The 17468-nt window shown below is 44.0% G+C and overlaps 1 protein-coding gene across 5 annotated transcripts in view; it reads right to left on the bottom strand.

Annotated features, from left to right (window-relative positions):
* vps54 (VPS54 subunit of GARP complex) overlaps window positions 1-17468 on the bottom strand; it is a 97071-nt gene that overhangs the window by 68241 nt on the left and 11362 nt on the right. For all 5 annotated transcript variants that reach the window (XM_072581574.1, XM_072581578.1, XM_072581576.1 and 2 more), the window contains exons 3-4: window positions 12288-12529; window positions 5192-5279 (exon numbers count right to left, since the gene is read on the bottom strand). In XM_072581574.1, coding sequence (XP_072437675.1) covers window positions 5192-5279; window positions 12288-12529 — 330 coding nt within the window. The remainder of the gene's footprint in view (window positions 1-5191; window positions 5280-12287; window positions 12530-17468) is intronic.

Genomic DNA, 17468 nt, shown 5'->3' with positions numbered 1-17468 from the left:
TCTTGACTCTGATCTCTAGCATCTGCAGTCCTCACTTTCACTTTACCTCACCTAACAGCGTGACATCCATTCACTGTTTTATCTTTGGTGTGAATGTGTATTACCAACAAGATCTACTCCACAATAACAAAACACATACTTGGGGTTAACACAAGTGCCTAAAGCAATACTGTGTCATAAACCAAAACATTGTCATTGCGCATTGGTTTTTGCAGCTTCCTGAGCCACTGCCTGAGTGAATGCCTGACCCTAGACCAATATCCCAAAGCCAAACTCTATCGACCTTCTGGGAGAGATTAAAACTAGGTCAATAAACAAGACAGTGACTAATACATCCATCTGAGAAATTAGGAAAAAAAATTCTTTATTTTGTGTTTAAAATGTGCAACTTGCGACCATGGACATTAGTTTGGCAACACTGTAGATCATTTCAAGATGAAACTAGATGAGTACATTAGAGAAATGGAGGTAGAGAGATAGGCTAAAAAGTTGAGAAGTGGTTGGAAAGGGAGGAGATCTCTATGGAGTACAAACACCAGCTCAGGTTATTGGTAACGGAGTACAAACACCAGCGCAGGTTATTGGTAATGGAGTACTAACACCAGCGCAGGTTATTGGTCATGGAGTACAAACACCAGCGCAGGTTATTGGTCATGGAGTACAAACACCAGCGCAGGTTATTGGTCATGGAGTACAAACACCAGCGCAGGTTATTGGTCATGGAGTACTAACACCAGCGCAGGTTATTGGTCATGGAGTACTAACACCAGCGCAGGTTATTGGTCATAGAGGACAAACACCAGCGCAGGTTATTGGTCATGGAGTACTAACACCAGCGCAGGTTATTGGTCATAGAGTACTAACACCAGCGCAGGTTATTGGTAACGGAGTACTAACACTAGCGCAGGTTATTGGTAATGGAGTACAAACACCAGCGCAGGTTATTGGTAGTACAAACACCAGCGCAGGTTATTGGTAATGGAGTACTAACACTAGCGCAGGTTATTGGTAATGGAGTACAAACACCAGCGCAGGTTATTGGTAATGGAGTACTAACACCAGCGCAGGTTATTGGTAATGGAGTACTAACACTAGCGCAGGTTATTGGTAACGGAGTACTAACACTAGCGCAGGTTATTGGTAATGGAGTACAAACACCAGCGCAGGTTATTGGTAGTACAAACACCAGCGCAGGTTATTGGTAATGGAGTACAAACACCAGCGCAGGTTATTGGTAATGGAGTACTAACACCAGCGCAGGTTATTGGTCATGGAGTACAAACACCAGCGCAGGTTATTGGTCATGGAGTACTAACACCAGCGCAGGTTATTGGTCATGGAGTACTAACACCAGCGCAGGTTATTGGTCATGGAGTACTAACACCAGCGCAGGTTATTGGTAATGGAGTACAAACACCAGCGCAGGTTATTGGTCATGGAGTAGAAACACCAGTGCAGGTTATTGGTAACGGAGTACAAACACCAGCGCAGGTTATTGGTCATGGAGTAGAAACACCAGTGCAGGTTATTGGTAATGGAGTACTAACACCAGCGCAGGTTATTGGTCATGGAGTACAAACACCAGTGCAGGTTATTGGTCATGGAGTAGAAACACCAGTGCAGGTTATTGGTAATGGAGTACTAACACCAGCGCAGGTTATTGGTAATGGAGTACAAACACCAGCGCAGGTTATTGGTCATGGAGTACTAACACCAGCGCAGGTTATTGGTAATGGAGTACTAACACCAGCGCAGGTTATTGGTAACGGAGTACAAACACTAGCGCAGGTTATTGGTCATGGAGTAGAAACACCAGCGCAGGTTATTGGTCATGGAGTACTAACACCAGCGCAGGTTATTGGTAACGGAGTACAAACACCAGCGCAGGTTATTGGTCATGGAGTAGAAACACCAGCGCAGGTTATTGGTAATGGAGTACTAACACCAGCGCAGGTTATTGGTAACGGAGTACAAACACCAGCGCAGGTTATTGGTCATGGAGTACTAACACCAGCGCAGGTTATTGGTAGTACAAACACTAGCGCAGGTTATTGGTCATGGAGTAGAAACACCAGTGCAGGTTATTGGTAATGGAGTACTAACAGCAGCACATGTTATTGGTAAAGGAGTACTAACACCAGCGCAGGTTATTAGTAATGGAGTACAAACACCAGCGCAGGTTATTGATCATGGAGTACGAGAGCCAGCGCAGGTTATTGGTAATGGAGTACTAACACCTGCGCAGATTATTGGTAATTGAGTACTAACACCAGCACAGGTTATTGGTCATGGAGTAGAAACACCAGCGCAGGTTATTGGTAATGGAGTACAGACACCAGCGCAGGTTATTGGTCATGGAGTACAGACACCAGCGCAGGTTATTGGTCATAGAGTACTAGAGCCAGTGCAGGTTATTGGTAATGGAGTACTAGAGCCAGTGCAGGTTATTGGTAATGGAGTACTAACACCAGCGCAGGTTATTGGTAATGGAGTATTAGAGCCAGCGCAGGTTATTGGTAATGGAGTACAAACACCAGCGCAGGTTATTGGTAATGGCGTACTACAGCCAGCGCAGGTTATTGGAAATCGAGTACAAACACCAGTGCAGGTTATTGGTCATGGAGTACTAACACCAGCGCAGGTTATTGGTCATGGAGTACTAGAGCCAGCGCAGGTTATTGGTAATGGAGTACTAACACCAGCGCAGGTTATTGGTCATGGAGTACTAGAGCCAGCGCAGGTTATTGGTAATGGAGTACTAACACCAGCGCAGGTTATTGGTAATGGAGTACTAGAGCCAGCACAGGTTATTGGTAATCGAGTACAAACACCAGCGCAGGTTATTGGTAATGGAGTACTAACACCAGCGCAGGTTATTGGCCCACTTATGTGCTGTAGATTCAATATACAATTTGGTGTAATTGACCCTAATGACAGAACATAATTTCTGCTGCAGTAATTATGGTCCAAGAACATACTACTTTTGTTAAATACAGATACAAACTTTAAGAGATGTATCCCATTTTTCACAAGTAATTCATAAATTAATTCAACAATCACATCAACAAGGTGCGAAACAGCAAGATGCTCAAACCAACAATGTTGAAATCAATGTTTATGGACAATGATCAAGGTTTTCGTTAACCCAGCATTATCAGCTGTCTATTTTAAACATCGTCATTCCAAGGTGAGGGGACAGGGCTTTATAGATCACTATTGCAGAAGTTTAAACTAGTTAAACTCAGAAGCAGACCAAGGTAAAGGGAACAGTGGAGCAAAGTCAAAATAACGGAAAACTTATTTAATATCCAGATCTTAAGGGGCCAATAATTCAAGAGAACAAGTAGTAAAGTGAAGCCAGTACTAACTGAAGTTAAACTTCATACACAGAGAAGAAAGAACGCATCTTGACAGTTCAAGCAAAACAAAGAAAAAAACTGAAAAGGAGGAAGTACTTTAATGAGTACTTGGATGAGCACTTGAAATGTCATAACATTTGAGGCTACATTTCCCTCCCCATCCCTTCCCGCTAAGACCATTCCCTTCGTGACCAGCTGGTCAGGTCCACACACCCCTGACAACCCACCCTCCTTTTCCTGGCACCCTGCCCTGTCACTGCAGGAAGTGCAAAACCTACGCCCACACCTCCTTCCAAGGCCCCAAAGGAGCCTTCCATATCCATCAAAGTTTTACCTGCACATCCACCAATATCATTTATTGTATCCATTGCTCCCGATGAAGTCTCCTCTACATTGGGGAGACTAGACGCCTTCTCGCAGAGCGCTTTAGGGAACATCTCTGGGACACCCACACCAATCAGCCACACTGCCCTGTGACCCAACATTTCAACTCCCCCTCCCACTCTGCCGAGGACATGCAGGTCCTGGGCCTCCTCCACCGCTGCTCCCTCACCACCTGACACCTGGAGGAACAGTGCCTCATCCTCTGCCTCAGAACATTTCAATCCCTGGGCATCAATGTGGACTTCACTAGTTTCCTCATTTCCCCTTCCCCCACCTCACCCCAGTTCCAACCTTCCAGCTCAGCACTGTCCTCATGACCTGTCCTACCTGCCAATCTTCCTTCCCACCTATCTGCTCCACCCTCCTCTCTGAACTATCACCTTCATCCCCACCCCCATCCACCTATTATACTCTTTGCTACCTTCTCCCCAGCCCCACCCTCCTCCCATTTATCTCTCCACCCCAGAGGCTCCCTGCCTTCATTCCTGATGAAAGGCTTTTGCCCAAAACGTCGATTTTCCTGCTCCTCAGATACTGCCTAACCTGCTGTGCTTTTCCAGCACCACTATCATCTAGACTCTGATTTCCAGCATCTGCAGTCCTCACCTTTTGCCTATTCAAGGTTCTAGGCCTAGGAATGGAAAGTGCAACTTGCTTAGATTTAGAGAAGATTTTGTCGGTGCAGACTCGATGGACCAAAGGGATTCTTCTACACTGTATGATTCTTATAATGCATGATATTTATGAAGGAGTTATCAGGTTTAGTAGACGAAATGCTACAGTTGGGAGGGGATGGAAATTAAATAGTGATTCACAACAACTAAACAGATCAAATGGTAACTGAGATAGTGGATACGGTGGATGCTGGGACAGCGAGTAAATTTAAGGAAGAGTTAGACATATTTTTAATTGGTAATGGGTTGAAGGGATATGGGGAGAAGGCAGGAAAATGTGAGTGAGGAGCAGAGTGAATGATTGAATGGCAGAGCAGACTAAATTGGCCGAATGGCCTAATTCTGCTCCTATACCTTATGAACTTATGAGGATGAAAATTGTGCAGAAAATTATGAAAATCGCAGACCAGCTGAAAGGACTTGATCTGCATAGTTGTTTCAAGCAAGCCTGCCTGATCCCAAAAGGTGTAGCACAGGCAGTTGTCCAAGAGTTTAAAAAGATCAACCTGTCAGAAATGAAAATTTGCTCAGGTTACGCTTTAACTTGCCGTATTCAAAAGTTGATTATTTCAAATAACTTGAACACAGTCTGCACAATATGAGGATATTACTTCTAACAATAGTAAAAGGGTAAAATAGCTGGCAATTCAATAACGTTTCACTTCACTGCAGCTGAATTCTTGCTTGCAGAAATAGCAAGTTCACAGCCATAAGGAGCAAATGTACAGATTTTCTCAACTATCCAACAAAGGACTCTATTAGACAAGTTCTTACCATGGTTGTGTACAATGGGTGCAAGTGTTTGGTTTAGTCCATCCTTCAGTGGGCAGATTTTCTTGCACTTCTCATGAATCTTTTGTCGCTAGAAATGAGAATCACATTAAACATGATTAAACAATTCCACAAAATAATGCTCAAAATTTAAAAGCTTGACAAGGTAAGTAATATTGTTGGTTTAGTGAACATTACGTTTTGTTTTTGGTTCCAGATTTGAATGATTTGAGAGAATAATAGAACTTAATTCTGTCAAACAAGCTGTTTTCATTAATATTCTGCAAGCTTTTTTTCAAAAATATTGTTTGTTAGAAAGAGTTATTCAAGCGGGTGTGTGTCTACAGATACCTAATGAATAATTGCTGGGCACTACAGATTTAGTACTGCTGAAAAAAGATACTATGTCAAACCATTTTTTGAATCATAGAATACCTAAAGTGTGGGAAGGAGACCATTCAGCCTGTCGAGTCTGCACCAATTCTCCGAAGAGCATCCCGCCCAAACTCAATCCCTCTGGCGTTATTACCTACAATTACCATGGCTAATCCACCTAGCCTGCACATCCCTGGACACTATGGACAATTTAGCATGGCCAATCCACCCTAACCTGCACATTGAGGTGTACATCAAGGAAACAGACCTTTCAGTCCAACCCGTCCATGCCGACCAGATATCCCAACCCAATCTAATCCCACCTACCAGCATCCGGCCCATATCCCTCCAAACCCTTCCTATTCATATACCCATTCAAATGCCTTTTAAATGTTGCAATTGTACTAACCTGAACCACTTCCTCTGGCAGCTCATACCATACACGCACCACCCTCTGTGTGAAAAAGTTACCCCGTAGGTCTCTTTTATATCTTTCCCCTTTCACCCTAAACCTATGGCCTCTAGTTCTGGACTCCCCGACCCCAGGGAAAGGACTTTGTCTATTTATCCTATCCATGCCCTTCATGATTTTATAAACCTCTATAAGGTCACCCCTCAGCTTCCGACATTCCAGTGAAAACAGCCCCAGCCTGTTCAGCTTCTCCCTGTAGCTCAAATCCTCCAATCCTGGCAACATCCTTGTAAATCTTTTCTGAACCCTTTCAAGTTTTACAACATCCTTCCTATAGGAAGGAGACCAGAATTACCCACAATATTCCAAAAGTGGCCTAACCAATGTCTTGTACAGCCGCAACATGACCTCCCAACTCCTGTACTCAATACTCTGACCAATACAGGAAAGCATTCCAAATGCCTTCTTCACTATCCTATCTACCTGTGACTCCACTTTCAAGGAGCTATGAACCTGCACTCCAAGGTCTCTTTGTTCAGCAACACTCCCTCGGACCTTACATAGAACATAGAACATAGAACATAGAACAATACAGCACAGAACAGGCCCTTCGGCCCACGATGTTGTGCCGAACTTCTATCCTAGATTAAGCACCCATCCATGTACCTATCCAAATGCCGCTTAAAGGTCGCCAATGAATCTGACTCTACCACTCCCACGGGCAGCGCATTCCATGCCCCCACCACTCTCTGGGTGAAGAACCCACCCCTGACATCTCCCCTATACCTTCCACCCTTCACCTTAAATTTATGTCCCCTTGTAACACTCTGTTGTACCCGTGGAAAAAGTTTCTGACTGTCTACTCTATCTATTCCTCTGATCATCTTATAAACCTCTATCAAGTCACCCCTCATCCTTCGCCGTTCCAACGAGAAAAGGCCGAGAACTCTCAACCTATCCTCGTATGACCTACTCTCCATTCCAGGCAACATCCTGGTAAATCTTCTCTGCACCCTCTCCAAAGCTTCCACATCTTTCCTAAAGTGAGGCGACCAGAACTGCACACAGTACTCCAAATGTGGCCTAACCAAAGTCCTGTACAGCTGCAACATCACCTCACGACTCTTGAATTCAATCCCTCTGCTAATGAACGATAATACTCCATAGGCCTTCTTACAAACTCTATCCACCTGAGTGGCAACCTTCAAAGATCTATGTACATAGACCCCAAGATCCCTCTGTTCCTCCACCTGACCAAGAACCCTACCATTAACCCTGTATTCCGCATTCTTATTTGTTCTTCCAAAATGGACAACTTCACACTTGGCAGGGTTGAACTCCATCTGCCACTCCTCAGCCCAGCTCTGCATCATATCTAAGTCCCTCTGCAGCCGACAACAGCCCTCCTCACTGTCCACAACTCCACCTATCTTTGTATCATCTGCAAATTTACTGACCCACCCTTCGACTCCCTCATCTAAGTCATTAATAAAAATTACAAACAGCAGAGGGCCCAGAACTGATCCCTGCGGAACTCCACTTGTAACTGGACTCCATGCTGAATATTTACCATCTACCACCACTCTCTGACTTCGACCGGTTAGCCAGTTTTCTATCCAATTGGCCAAATTTCCCTCTATCCCATGCCTCCTGACTTTCCGCATAAGCCTACCATGGGGAACCTTATCAAATGCCTTACTAAAATCCATGTACACTACATCCACTGCTCTACCCTCATCCACATGCTTGGTCACCTCCTCGAAGAATTCAATAAGACTTGTAAGGCAAGACCTACCCTTCACAAATCCGTGCTGGCTGTCCCTAATCAAGCAGTGCCGTTCCAGATACTCGTAAATCCTATCCCTCAGTACCCTTTCCATTACTTTGCCTACCACAGAAGTAAGACTAACTGGCCTGTAATTCCCGGGGTTATCCCTATTCCCTTTTTTGAACAGGGGCACAACATTCGCTACTCTCCAGTCCCCTGGTACCACCCCCGTTGCCAGTGAAGACGAGAAGATCATTGCCAACGGTACTGCAATTTCCTCTCTTGCTTCCCACATAATCCTAGGATATATCCCGTCAGGCCCGGGGGACCAGTAAGTGTATAAGTCTTGCTAAGATTTGTTTTCCCAAAATGCAGCACCTCACATTTATCTGAATTAAACTCCATCTGCCACTTCTCAGGAGGAAACCTGGTGGAAACTCACGCAGACATAGGGAGAATATGCAAACTCTACAGGGCCAGTCACCTGAGGGTGGAATTGAATCCTGAGTCCCTGGCACAGTGAGGCAGTAGTACTAACCACTGAGCTACAGTGCCACCTTTTTGGTTTGACATCAATCTGTTTGGACGTGTTCAGAGAAACACAGATTTATAGCACAAAGAGAGCCCTTCAGCCCATTATGTCGACATTGGTCAGAAACAACCACCTAACTATCCTAATTCATTTTCCAGAACTTGGCCTGTAGCCTTGTACACTGGATATTGCAAATGCACATCTAAATACTTGTTCAATGTGATGAGGGTTACTGCTTCTCCCACCCTTACAGGCAGTGAGTTCCAGATTCTCACCAACCTCTGGGTGAAAAAGCAATTCCTCAAATCTCATTTCAACCTTCTGACCCTTACCTTCTATCTCTGCCCCACACTGGTCTTTGATCCCTCCACCAGGGGGAAAGGTTAATTCCTGTTTAATCTTTGATGTCACTAGTTTTATAGATCTCGATCATGAATTTCCTCCGTCTCCCCTGCTCTGAGGAAAACAACCCCAGTCTGTCCAATCTGTCTTCATAACGAAACTCTCCAGCTCAGGCAACATTCTGGTAAATCTCTTCCATACCCTCTCCACTGCAATCGCACCCCTCCCATCATATGGATTCCAGAACTGCATACAATAATCTAAATGTGGCCTAACCAATGTTTTATATAGTTCCACCATAATCTCCCTGCTCTTAAACTCTACCCCTCAACTAATAAAGGCCAGTATCCCCATACGCCTTCTCAGTCACTTTACCCATCTGTCTTGATACCTTAAGAAACTAGTGTACATGCACACAAGGTCTCTCTGAACCTCAGAGCAATCCAGAACTCGACCAATCATGATTCCCTTGCCTGTTTGTCCTACACAAGTGCATTGCCTCACATTTATCTGCAATGAATTCCATTTGTCATTGATCAGAACATGTGACCAGCCTGAATTTGTCCTCCTCACTACTTAATTATCCCATCAATGTTTGTATCATATGCAAACTTAATGATCAGTCCACCCACATTCACATCTAAATCATTGATTTCAACCATAAATAACAAAAGCTCCAACATTGATCCCTGTGGGACAACACTGGACACAGAATTCCAGACAAAAAAAAACACGACTCAATACTCACCCTTTGCTTCCTGCCACTCAGCCAACTGTGGAGCCAATTTGCCTCATTTCCCTGGATCACATGGGCTCTTATCTTCACTATCTCCCAGGAGGAACCTTATCAAAAGCCTTGCTGAAGACCAGGTAGACTACATCAAAAGCATTGCCCTCATCTACACATCTGGATATCCCTTAAAAATTCAATCAAGTTGGTCAGACATAACTTCTCCTTACCAAAATCATGCTGACTGTTCTGGATTAATCCCTGCCTCTCCAAATGCACATTAATTCTGTCTCTCAGAAGTGCTTCTAATAGTCAACCCACCACTGAGGTTAGACTAACACGCCTTTGGGGCAGGTGGGACTTGAATCTGGCCCTTCTGGACCACAAGGACCTTTCATCTTGCATTCATTGGCACAATTTGCAAACAAAGACCAGTGTGATGAGGAACCGACATTTCATACTGTATCACAACACAGTGCTGATTGGCTGACAAGGGGCACCCTGATGAGACCATAAGACATAGGAGTGGAAGTAAGGCCATTCGGACCATCGAGCCCACTCTCCCTGTAGCCCTTAATTCCTTGTGAGATCAAGATTTATCAATCTCTGCCTTGAAGACATTTAACATCCCGGCCTCCAATGCACTCCGTGGCAATGAATTCCACAGGCCCACCACTCTCTGGCTGAAGAAATGTCTCCTCATTTCCATTCTAAATTGACCCCCTCTAATTTTAAGGCTGTGCCCATGGAGCCTAATCTCCCCGTCTTAACAGAAACAACTTCCCAGCGTCTACCCTTTTTAAGCCATGCATTATCTTGCAAGTTGTTATTAGATCTCCCCATAACCTTCTAAACTCTAATGAATACAATCCCAGGATCCTCAGCCGTTCATCCGATGTTAGACCTACCATTCCAGGGATCATCCATGTGAATTTCCGCTGGACACGCTTCAGTGCCAGTATGTCCTTCCTGAGGTGTGGAGTCCTAAATTGGACACAGTATTCTAAATGGGGCCTAACTAGAGCTTTATAAAATCTCAGTAGCACATCACTGTTTTTATATTCCAACGCTCTTGAGATAAATGACAACATTACATTCGCTTTCTTAATCACAGTCTCAACCTGCAAATCAACCTTTAGGGAATCCTGGACCTAGCACTCCCAGATCCCTCTTCAGCTTTATGAATTTTCTCACCGTTTAGAAAATAGTCCTTGCCTGTATTCTTTTTTCCAAAGTGCAAGACCTCACATTTGCTCACGTTGAATTTCATCAGCCATTTCCTGGACCACTCTCCTAAATCTGTCTGCATCCTCCCCACTTCCTCAGTATTACCTGCCTGTCCACCTAACTTCGTATCATTGGCGAACTTCGCCAGAATGCCCGTAGTCCCTTCATCCAGATCATTAATATATAATGTGAACAGCTGCGGTCCCAACACTGAACCCTGCAGGACCCCACTTGTCACTATCTGCCATTCCGAAAAAGAACCTTTTATCCCAACTCTCTGCCTTCTGTCAGACAGCCAATCCTCAATCCATGCCAGTAGCTCACCTCAAACACCATGGGATCTCACCTGACTCAGTAGCCTCCCATGAGGCACCTTATCAAAGGCCTTTTGGAAGTCTAGGTAGACCACATCCACTGGGTTTCTCCGGTCTAACCTACTTGTTACCTCTTCAAAGAATTCTAAAATGTTTGTCAGGCCCGACCTCCCCTTACTAAATCCATGCTGACCCTGCACTTCGAAGAATTTAGAAATCTCATCCTTAATCATGGATTCTAGAATTTTACCTACAACCGAGGTTAGGCTAATCGGCCGATAATTTTCCATCTTTTGTCTTGATCCTTTCTTGAACAAGGGGGTTACAGCAGCCACTTTCCAATCATCTGGGACTTGCTCTGACTCTAGTGATTTTTGAAAGATCACAATCAATGCCTCCGCTATTTCCTCAGCCACCTCCCTCAAACTCTAGAATGTACCCCATCGGGGCTAGGAGATTTATCCATTTTTAGATCCTTTAGCTTTTCTACCTATGATAGATCGAGGCGTTGCATGGAGAATGCAGCTGTTAGATAACTACATATAGTTAGCTGTCAAGCTTTGTTTAAAATTAGGTAGGTTGACTCTGATTGAGAAATGATCCACCGAATGGTTGTCACCTGTAGTGCTGAGGTGTACCATGGCACAAAGTGTGTATTTTTTTCAGTCTACACAGGTGATGTACTTTTCTATCTGACTGCATAGGTCTCAGAGGTCCATGGGTGGCAGCAACTTCCAGAGCAGAAGCTAATACAGCAATAAGCATGCCAATGCCAATGCCAATCACCATGCATGGAATCTTGGAGCACGCAGCTTGAGAAGGAACGTAGGCTGTGTGTATTAATGTAAGCAGCTTCTGGTATGTACAACTGTGCCACACTGCGAGCCCTGCTGATTATCTTAAATTGGTTGTCAGCATTATCCTTAGCACACCCTGGATTATTTTGCAAATGCTGTCCAATTGCACAGTCATACCTAATGTTTAATACTGTGCTTACAAGCATGGGTTAGTTGTAAACGAATCAGTAAGCCTGTTGTGAATGGCTAAGGGAATATGCCATTTGATACAATCGCCAGCTATTGAGAGTACATGGCTTAGGTGATGTTGAAATTAATATGCGTAGTAGGCAGAATGCCTCTTTGGCTTGACAGACACATCCTGTCAATGGCAAACTCGTACATTCTCCATGGCAATAGTTCTACCAATTAGAATACTCTTGCCAACCAGCCAGCAGTCTCCTCTCATGCATGTTGTGTTCTCTATACATTGATATAGCTTGTGAATTTCTCTGATGAATGCAAAACATGTAAACTCAACAAAATGTGTCTTTTTCAGCAGTACTCAAGATGCAAGTGTTGCAAAAAGCTGAAGTAAGGTTTTGACTGCTACCAATCCTTACCAAAGTCATATCCTGTAGGTAGGGGGCAAAGTGATCCTTGGTGATTAGTGGGAGGTAGAAGGAAGGCATAACTTCGGTCTCCATAAAATCCAGTCCCCATGTTTTTGTGAAGAAATCAGATTCCCTTTTGGACAGTCTTGGGTCATTCAGTGCTGCTGGAAGGTTCACTTTGGAATGATACACAGTCCACCGATGCTGATCTGCCACCACTGATGGGCTGTCGCATAAACTGCTAGAATCGCCTGTAAAGACAGAACGTGTTACTGACGTTATAGCAAATTAAGAACTTTAATAATTTTACAGAAAGTAATTGTCAGAGATTGAACCCATCATTGCACTTTAACAAGAAAACTGCATACTTCAAACCACGTTTTTTCCCTATGTGATAGCATTTGCCAGTTAAGCAGACACTCTGGCTTATGGCCACATATTAAGTAACACTAAAATGGACGGGAAAACTAGAGCAGAGGAACAAATACACATTACTTTATCAGAAATGACTGATTTGTATTAGACAAGATTCTTACAATGCTTGGGTTGAGAAACGATTTACAAGGATGTTGCCAGGGTTGGAGGATTTGAGCTACAGGGAGAGGTTGAACAGGCTGGGGCTGTTTTCCCTGGAGCATTGGAGGCTGAGGTGTGACCTTATAGAGGTTTATAAAATCATGAGGGGCATGGATAGGGTAAATAGACAAGGCCTTTTCACTGGGGTGGGGGAGTCATAGAACATTACAGCGCAATACAGGCCATTCAGCCCTTGGCACCGACCTGTGGAACCAATCTGAAGCCTATCTAACCTACACTATTCCATTTACATCTATATGTCTATTCAATGACCATTTAAATGCCCTTAAAGTTGGCGAGTCTACTAGTGTTGTGGGCAGGCTGTTCCACGCCCCTACCACTGAGTAAAGTAACTACCTCTGACATCTGTCCAATATCTACCACCCCTAAGTTTAAAGTTATGCCCCCTTGTGCTAGCCATCACCACCTGAGGAAAAAGGCTCTCACTGTCCAACTTATCTAACCCTCTGATTATCCCATACGTCTCAATTAAGGCATTGTTCAACCTTCTTCTCTCTAACAAAACCAGTCTCATGCCCCTCAGCCTTTCCTCCTAAGACCTTCCCTCTATACCAGGCAACATCCTAGTAAATCTCCTCTGAACTCTTTGCAAACCTTCCACATCCTTCCTATAATGTAACTGTACAAAATACTCCAACTGCAGCCACACCAGAGTTTTGTACAGCTGCAACACGACCTCATGACTCTGAAACTCAATCCCTCTACCAACAAAAAGCTAACACACTACATGCCTTCTTAACAACCCTAAATGGCAGCTTTTAAGGATCTATGATAGGAATTATTATTATTTGAATTGGCCATTCTAAATTGCCCATTGTGTTTGGTGCATTAGTCAGAGGGAAATGAGTCTGGGTGGGTTACTCTTCGGAGGGTCAGTGTGGACTTGTTGGGCTGAAGGGCCTGTTTCCACACTGTAGGGAATCTAATTACACTATGTACATGGACAGTGACATCTCTGCTCATCGACATATATCAAGAATCTTACCATTAGCCCAGTGCTCTCTATTGCTGTTGCTCCTTCAAAAGTGAATCACCTCACACTTTTACACATTAACCTCCATTTGACACCTCTCAGCTCAGCTCTGCAGCTTACCTGTGTCCCTCTGTAACCCGCAACATCCTTCAGCACTATCCACAACTCCACTGACCTTAGTGCCATCTGAAAATTTACTAACCCATCCTTCTATGCCCTCATCCAGGTCATTTATAAAAATGGCAACAGCAGTGGCCCTAACAGATTCTTGCTGTACATCACTAGTAACTGAATTCCAGGATGAACATTTCTCATCAACCATCACCCTCTGTCTTCTTTCAGCTGGCAAATTTCTGATCCAAACCACTAAATCATCCTCAATCCCATGCCTCCATATTTTCTGCAATAGTGTACCGTGGGAAACCTTATCAAACGTCTTACTGAAATCCATATATGCCACATCAACCACTTTACCTGTTCGGTCACCTTCTCAAATACCTCATTTAGGTTCGTTAGGCACGACCTATCCTTCACAAAACTGTGTTCATTATCCCTAATCAACTTATTCCTTTCTAGAAGATTAAAAATCCTATCTCTTATAATCTTTTCCTACACTTTACTCACAACTGAGGTAAGGCTCACTGCTCCATAATTACCAGGGTTATCTCTACTCCCCTTCTTGAACAAGGGAACAACATTTGCTATCCTCCAGTCTTCTGGCATTATTCCTGTAGACAATAACGACATAAACATCAAAGCCAGTGGCTCTGCAATCTCTCCCCTGGCTTCCCAAAGAATCCCACGTTAAATCCCATCTGGCCCAGGGGACTTATCTATTTTCACACTTTCCAGAATTGCTAACATCTCCTCCTTGTGGACCCCAATCCTGTCTAGCCTAGTAGCCTGTATCTCAGTATTCTCCTCGACAACATTGGTATTCACATTGGAAAAAGACAATGCAAAATATTCATTTAGCACCTCTCCTATCTCCTCGGGCTCCACACACAACTTCCCACTTCAATCCTTGATTGGCCCTAATCTTACTCTAGTCATTCTTTTATTCCTGATATACCTATAGAAAGCATTAGGTTTTTACTTGATGATATCTGCCAACAACTTCTCATGTTCCTTCTGGCTCTTCTTAGTTCTCTCTTTCGGTCTTTCCTGGCTAACTTGTAACTCTAACTGAGTCTTCACGTCTCATCCTCGGGCAACTGCCTGTGTGGAGTTTGCATATTCTCCCAGCGTCTGCGTGGGTTTCCTCTGTGTGCCCCGGTTTCCTCCCATAATCCAAAAATGTGCAGGCCAGGTGAATTGGCCACACTATATTGTCCATAGCATTAGGTGCATTAGTCAGGAGTAAATGTACTGTAATGGGTCTGGGTGGGTTACTCTTTGCAGTGTCGGTGTGGACTTGTTCAGCCAAAAGGCCTGTTTCCACACTGGAGGGAATCTAACCTAACTGAATCCTAACACAGGCCTTCTTCTTCCTCTTGACAAGAGATTCAACGTCTTGAGTAAACCATAGCTCCCTCACTCGACCACTTCCTCCCTGCCTGACAGGCATATACTTATCAAGGACACACAGTAAGCTGGTCCTTGAATAAGGTCCACATTTCAATTGTGCCCATCCCCTGCAGTTTCCTTCCCCATTCTATGCATCCTAAATCTTGCCTAATCGCATCATAATTGCCTTTCTCCCAGTACAACTCTTGCCCTGTGTTATATACTTAACCCATTCCATCGCTAAAGCAAACATAACCGAATTGTGGTCAATATCACCAAAGTGCTCACCTACCTCCAAATCTAACACCTAGCCAGGTTCATTACCCAGTGGTAATCCAATGTGGCCTTGCCCTTTGTTGGCCTGTCTACGTACTGTGTCAGGAAACCATCCTGCACACATTGGACAAGAACTGATCCATCTACTCAAGTACTCAAATTACTGTATTCCCAGTCAATATTTGGAAAATTAAAGACCCCATAACAACTACCCTGTTACTCTCACCCCTATCGAGGATCATCTTTGCAATCCTTTCCTCTCCATCCCTGGAACTATTCGGAGGCCTATAGAAAACTCCCAACAGGGTGACCTCTCCTTTCCTATTTCTAACCTCAGCCCATATTACCTCAGTAGACAAGTCCTCAAATGTCCTTCCTGCTACCGTAATTCTGTACTTGACTAACAATACCACACCTCCCCCTCTTTTACCATTTTCTCTGTTCTTACTGAAACATCTAAATCCCGGACCTACCATTTCTGTCCCTGCTCTATGTCTCTGAAATGACCACACCATCGAAGTTCCAGGTATCAACCCATGCTACAAGTTCACTTACCTTATTCCAGATGCTCCTGGTGTTGAAGTAGACACACCTTCCTGCTTGGCGGTACACTCTGGCAATCTTGAAACCATGTTTCTCACCTCAGTAGTCTCGACCTCATAGACACTGGAGCTACAATTTAGGTGTCATCCCCCCCGCTGCATTAGTTTAAACCCGCTTGAAGAGCATTAGCAAATATCCCCCCCACCCCAGGATATTGGTACCCCTCTGGTTCAAAACTAGAGGGCATAGGTTTAGGGTGAAAAGGAGAAAGATTTAAAAGGGACCTAAGGGGCAACCTTTTGACGGAGAGGGTGGTGCATATATGGAATGAGCCGCCAGAGGAAGTGGGGGAGGCTAGTACAACTACAACATTTAAAAGGCATCTGGATGGGTAAATGAATAAGAAGGTTTAGAGGGATATGTGCCAAGTATTGGCAAATGAGACTAGATTAATTTAGGATATCTGGTCAGCATGGACAAGTTAAGTCAAAGGGCCTGTTTCCATACTGTACATCTGTGATTCTAATGAGCAATAATTCAAACTATGCATATTGTTACTAAACTAAAACAGTGTTTTAGCAGCAATCAAAATATTTGTGTTTGTGCAGAAACTGTTAACGTCAAGCACATTTTAAATAATGAATTGAAAATTGTGACAAATTTAATTGAAGTAGGGAAATCTATCATTTCAGACCTGATCTGATCAGATCTCTCACCAGACTGGTTCTTGAAGTAGCAAGACAATTGTACATCTAATGAAAGTTGAACATTGTGAACAGCAGATGAAGTGACATGGCAACCAACGGTTACAAATTCAAGACAGAAGTCAGCGTATTTTACAGTACCATTTTGAGTCCAATCATGAGAAAATGAGTACCACAGATGGTGGAGATCAGAGTCGAAGAGTGTGGTGCTGGAAAAGCACAGCCAGTCAGGCAGCATCCAAGGAGCAGGAGAATCGATATTTCGAGTATAAGCCCTTCATGAGGTATGAGGCCTGTGGCTCATGGGGGCTGAGAGATAAATGGGAGAGGGGTGGGGCTGGGAAGGAAGGTACCTGAGAATATAATAGGTAGATAGAGATGGGGGTGAAGATGATAGTTCGGAGAGGAGCGTGGAACGGAAAGAAGATGGACAGGTGCATAGAACATAGAATATAGAACATTACAGAGCAGTACAGGCCCTTCGGCCCTCGATGTTGCTCTGACCCGTGAAACCAATCTGAAGCCCATCTAACCTACACTATTCCATTATCATCCATATATTTATTCAATGACCATTTAAATACCCTTAAA

Source organism: Chiloscyllium punctatum, chromosome 11 (assembly GCF_047496795.1).
Source record: "Chiloscyllium punctatum isolate Juve2018m chromosome 11, sChiPun1.3, whole genome shotgun sequence".
In the NCBI taxonomy this organism is placed as follows: Eukaryota; Metazoa; Chordata; class Chondrichthyes; order Orectolobiformes; family Hemiscylliidae; genus Chiloscyllium; species Chiloscyllium punctatum.
The sequence above is the reverse complement of the archived record's forward strand: the minus strand, read 5'-3'. Positions and strand labels throughout refer to the sequence as shown.